This window comes from Gymnodraco acuticeps, unplaced genomic scaffold (assembly GCF_902827175.1).
Source record: "Gymnodraco acuticeps unplaced genomic scaffold, fGymAcu1.1, whole genome shotgun sequence".
Lineage (NCBI taxonomy): Eukaryota > Metazoa > Chordata > Actinopteri > Perciformes > Bathydraconidae > Gymnodraco > Gymnodraco acuticeps.
This window is the reverse complement of record NW_022990295.1, coordinates 2,050,186-2,055,926: the sequence shown is the minus strand read 5'-3', so window position 1 is coordinate 2,055,926 and position 5,741 is coordinate 2,050,186. Positions and strand designations below refer to the sequence as shown.

Below are 5,741 nucleotides of genomic sequence, written 5' to 3'. Positions count from 1 at the left end.
AAATACTCATAATTTATATACGGGAAAAAACATAACCCTGCTGTTGCATGTGGGTGGATTTGGACAGGCAGCTGCTCTCGTGCACATCGTTCATTAACGTGCACGATCACATCTCTGACTTCCATAATGGCAGGTATCATTTACAAGAGAGATAGCATCAGCAGAGGCGCCCAGTCTGTTTAGCTGTGGTAACACCTGAGTCAAGATATTACTTTGCCCAGTAAGTAATGAGAACAATTACCCAATATATTGAAATGCACTCAGGATCAAAAGTTGTGCAAAAAACTCGCTAATTATAGGACAAATTCAATGCATTATTAAACCAGTTTTAGATTAAAAAGAAACACATTATTCCTTACAAAATCGAACTTTCATTCAGATAAATTATGTAACTTACTTGAAGTTAGGAAACACTTTAAGAAATCGTCAAACATCGCTTCTGGAGTTACAGTGGCCTAACTGTAGTTTAATGTTTTCTATGTTATTTCTGTTTCTTTAAACGGACATAATCAAAACCTAACCTAGGCTATAACCAACGGGATGAATCAACAATATGAACAACAAATGGCATTTAAGAAAGCCTTTATTTAGTTAATATTTACAAGGAAATTATAAAAATATATAATTAAAGCTTTGGCAAATATTTTACATTTAGACAATATCTCTTTGTTCACATTGTCACTGTATAGCATCGAGATCATGGTCACAAATTAAGATAATATTATATACGACAGATTACAGAATAGCCCTTGGTTTTTATAATAAAACATCAATGACAGGTTGGAATAACAAATGTATTCTCCAACAAACAAAAAAGATCCTGCAGTCTCCATGAGAGAATAGCAATATGATTCATGAAGTGTTCAAAAGAAGAAACAACAAGCATTCATGTAGCGAGGAAGGTCGGTCACTGCTCCCACAATGAACGTGAATGGGCCTGTGTTTGACTAAACTGCAAACACTCGGGAAACAAGCCGTTAGTGTTCAGACTTACTGTTGGATTTGTTGAAATTAATTCAGTTTAATTCGGTCTCGTTATTAAGGTGGTATAAATCCCGGTTATGATGATGAGGTAGGGAGACTGAGTCCATGCACAGTGTTCAAGTCTTCGTGTTGCTGCTGCTGCTGCTGCTGCTGCTGCTGCTGTTGTTGCTGCTGCTGCTGCTGTTGTTGCTGCTGCTGCTGCTTGCTCAGGGGAGTGGGCTGTTTTCTGTCTCCTGCAAAACCCAAATAAGACATTACAATCTGTGTTCACTCCCATAGATAGAAGCAGATTAATTTCCCTACAAGTTCTAAAAAGTTAAGCTCCGCTCTATCAGAAAAAACGTAATTATTAACAAGCAGTCTCAAAAAGGCTTCTCTTCCATTCTATGTATAATGCGTAAACATTTTCCCAGACCACCTCGCATGCCAAGTCTGGTAGGTCAATATTTAATAACTGACATATAATTAGGCTTCATTTGGGGTTTGGTAAATGTTTACACTCGTTGCGGTCGTTGCTTATTGCGAGAGCGTGTGCGCGCAAAAGGCACGAAGAGAGGGAGAGAGGCTGCGGGAATAACTTGATAAAAAGGGATTGCCAAAAGTAGTCATAATTAATTGATCGAAGTAAATAGTCTAACACTCTGTTTTATATTTTACAAATGTGAGAATATCTTAAGAATATTAAAATATCAAAAACAAATGAAATACACATTGAGTATCTGATTGACTGATGGTAACGACAAACAATCAACAAAAATAGTTTGGGAAACATTTGCTGGGTGTTTTAGACACTTCATTGGATTATTGAAATAAATATCGGGGAAATATATTTTATACACCAAATATAGGCTAATTTAAAGCAACAGCACCGCAGTGTTCATGTTTTGTTTTAAAGGATTGAACACATCTGTCACCAGTTTCCAAATTAAATCGTGGTCCCTACCTTCTCGGGCCTGGTGCTTGAAGTTCATCGGTGAGTGGATCTCCCCCGCGTGCATGCCCATCCCGCCGCCTGGGTGCGACAGGGCCGGGCTCTGCGACTGCCAGTGGTGGTGTCCCGGGGCCACGTATCCGCCTGTTGCCCCGCTGTACACCCCGTACTGGTTGGAGGGAGAGTACGCACACGCGGAGACATAACCGGACAGTGCGGAGGAAGGCTGCAGAAAACAGATAAGACACGGACAAAATCAGCAAAACCCTAGAAAACGTTCTAATAGAATGTGACAGTGACATGTGGCCTCCAGCTTCTCTAACACTGAGTGGTTTAAAGGAAGACGGGAGGAAATACACCACATTCACTCTAATTTAATTCAGCATATAAAACTAATTGGAGTATACACAGATGTCAGTCCGTCTCATTCCTAAAACAGCACACTTAATCAACAGTAATAATACTCTGCGGAGTCTCAAGGGTACAATCTGATTAAGCAGAGCCCTCTGTGGCCTTACATGACTCTGTTCAGGGTCCCTGATATGACAACTTTTCACATCCATACCACAGGCCTTTGGAGCGAGAGCACTACTTTACTAAAGGCTACCTGCTCATTGTGGCACTAAACAATTAGAATCATTCCTTTTAAGAAAATACTATGGCGATATTAATACAGAGAAGCCTACACACTTGATGTATACACGTTACATTATGTACACATGAATATTACCTGAGCGTATTTTATGTCAGTGTCAATGGCTGTTTTGTCAATCCCGTTGACAGAGTGAGTCGCGGGGAAAGCTGCTCTGTTGACGCAGCTCCAGTCCTCCATTTTCTGTGCATATCCGTCCGTCCCAGCAATGGCTGAATTAGAAACAGTCAGTGCATGTCAAAAATGTTTAAAGGTAAAAAAAATGCTACAAAAAAGTGCGGTTCCATTCCTTTATAATGTGTTAAGCAAATTAAATTATCAATATGTGTAATTCCGTAAGTTCTTTTTTTATTTAGTTACATGAATGTCATATAGGCTTTGTCTTTTTTTCTGTTTGGCCTATAATACATTTGACAAAATAAATTGGGCTTTAAAATGTATTTCATTTTCAAAACAGCAGGCTTATCAAAAATAATATAATTGAGAGTTATTTAAACAATGACATCATGAAATAACGAAATTATCATTATAGTCAAGTCCGTAATTGTTTATAAAAAGGTGTGATGCAATAGTTGAGTCTATTGAGCGAAAAAAATAAAATAAAAAACAAAACACACAGAAAAACGAAGGAAACAACAAATGCATATTATATATATATTATTATAAATATGTGTATATGTGTATACTAATTTAATAATATATGTTAACAATTTGTTATACTGTCTTGTCAATAAAGCCCTATATTGCATCACGTAACATTGTCTTACAAATACAATTATGTCGTCGATCTGTTTCAATAAAAAAAGACAAAAAAAAGACAACATTTACAGAAAATGTGTCTAGGTTATTTTTGGATATTGTTGTAAAAAAAACACTGGGCCAGTGACTCAACACTAACAATGACTGAAGGACCAGAAAGGCAAAGAGAAATGGCAGTAATGACTACTTGAGGGATTAGTGGGGATAAAGCAGGTGAGCAAGGTGTTTGCAAATGCATCATCCCATGAAAAGGCCTATTGTGAGTGGCCTTACTGCTTTCTGGCTGAATGGTTAAACGGAGGCCTGTGCCACTTGTAATGCACATTGCCCTGCCAGTTTCCAGAACGAGTTGTGCAGAGTAATGTTGCAATTCATCATGCTGGAGAACACAACAATAACCAGCTGTTCGGGTTTATTAAAGCTGTGGTGTGAAAACACAGAGGCCTTTCTCAAAGGGCATAACATGATTGTTTTCCTCACCTGAAGAATCCATAAAGGCTCGTATACCGAGGATGTTGCTGACGGTGTGTGCGGAGGGCCAGGCCCGGGATATGCTCATATGTCCAGCCGTCATCGGTACTCCAGGATGGTTGCCCATTTTAGCGCTAGTGGGCGACATGGCGTTGGGGTAGGAATACGGGTAAATGTGGTTGTAGGAGAGCCCGGCCTGCGCGGAGCCTTGTTTACTGCTCTCATACTGGTTGGGCTGGGAGAGATTTCCAATCTTGTTGCGTAAAATCCTGCTGATCGAGCTAACCGACGGGACATTGTACTTGTCACAAACTCCATCTGCCAAAAGCCTGTCCCGGATCTCCCATGCAAAGATCCCGGGGTCTCCTTGTTTGTAATCCCTGATATTTTTCACCACGTTCGGCGTCGTGACTCTCGGTTTGCTTCCACCGATGGCACCGGGTAAGATGGAACCCGTCTCGTTGTACCTCGCCAGAATCTTGCTCACGCAGCCGTGGGAGACTCGGAGTTGCCGGCTTATATCGCAGGGTCTTATCCCCAGCTGGGCCAACTCCACTATTCTTAGCCGTATGGCATTGGGCAGGGGTCGCCCATTGACGAACACACCGCCGAGCTGGTTCACCTCTCCATAGTTTTGCTCTGCAGGAGAATGAAGGCACAAAATACATATATTTACTCTGCATGAAGTGAGTAGGCTACACATGCATTTCTGACATGTTACAATGTACTATTATAATGTTGTCATTTTGATGCACTTCCTCTGCCACAAAATATAATTTATTGGAATAATTATATGTATTTATTGTTAAAAGACACAATGTTCAGGCTGCGGACACAGGCCATACAGCTCCTGTAATTTTCACCACAAATTGAGGTTACAGAGTTCTATCCCATAACATGTGTCAGCCTACACAGACAGCTAACCTCAAAGGCTATTTTGCAACTTTATAAACGTTTTTTTTTTTTAACAATTTGACTCAGATTTCTCTCCGCCAGCCCTGCATACACAACAAAAAATACAACATAAAATGGCGAAGTTGAGGATTTGACACTCGAGAGCTCTTCAAAGACTCACTCCATGGGATAATTGGCGGTGTGGTTCCATTTAAAGATTTAAAGCTTTAAACAATGCCTGCTGAATAGAGCCGGAAAAATCCACCATGGAGTAAACTTGACAAGTTCTCGTGCAAAAAAAAAGACACTCTTGATTTGCTAATTATCTGCAGTTGAAGAACATTGCTGTCTTTACGCAGGCGTGGTGAGTGTGGATACGCTTCCATAAGCTCCCTGCCAGTGAAGCATGCATGCATGGTAACGCGGGCTTACCCATTTGCCTATACGGGAATATAGGTGCCCCTTCAAATGGCTGAATGCGTCCGGGAGAAGGCAAGAGAAGGAAGGGGAACGGGAGGAATGAGCCACACAAGAGGAAAAATAGACCTCTTTAAAATCTCCTCCGAGTGCAGCGCGCCCCCTTCTTCTTTTTTGGAAACAAGTGACCGCAAGGTAGAATGGCACCGAAGTGATCTTCATCCGATAAAAGCAAATTGGAGTTATCCCGGGGAGTCTGTCGTTTGCTGAAATTAATTTGACGCGTCCTCCACGTCAATCTTCGCTGTTATACGCCGAGCCTCTGCTCTGCTTTCATTGGTTCGTCCCGAGCTGGGAACGCTGTCAGCCAATGCAAACCCCACCCGATCGGAGCAGTGCAGCCTCCTTGAATATTTTTGCACAAGGGAAGTAACAGAAAGGGAAACGTTCCATCCAACATGCAGCCTTCTGGTGAGGACTTATACACCATAGTTTTGCACTTGGATGACAGTGGACGGGAACACTTCCTGGAATTGTTAGCGTTTTATATTGGAAACACATGTTTTAGTGCATCGGTTTGATTATAAAAGTAGCATCACCTGAAAGTATCCACCTGTCGATGGGATGTGCAAA

General features: G+C 41.1%; 1 protein-coding gene across 1 annotated transcript; it reads right to left on the bottom strand.

Moving 5' to 3' along the window:
• Positions 1–565: 565 nt before the first annotated feature.
• pax1a (paired box 1a) lies at positions 566–5,392 on the bottom strand. The gene is made up of 5 exons (XM_034221974.1): positions 5,124–5,392; positions 3,807–4,436; positions 2,646–2,779; positions 1,928–2,141; positions 566–1,217 (listed from the first exon to the last, which is right to left on the bottom strand). Exons 1-5 carry the CDS (start codon positions 5,125–5,127, stop codon positions 1,060–1,062), a joined length of 1,140 nt encoding a protein of 379 aa, XP_034077865.1. The 5' UTR covers positions 5,128–5,392; the 3' UTR covers positions 566–1,059.
• Positions 5,393–5,741: the final 349 nt, after the last annotated feature.

What these genes read in the sequence shown, in the direction of transcription:
- pax1a (XM_034221974.1), bottom strand. An exon ending in CTGACATAAAATACGCTCAG is followed by an intron (nt 2,142 to 2,645) that starts GTAATATTCATG and finishes TGTTTTCTGCAG; the next exon opens with CCTTCCTCCGCACTGTCCGG. An exon ending in CAAGCACCAGGCCCGAGAAG is followed by an intron (nt 1,218 to 1,927) that starts GTAGGGACCACG and finishes TGGGTTTTGCAG; the next exon opens with GAGACAGAAAACAGCCCACT.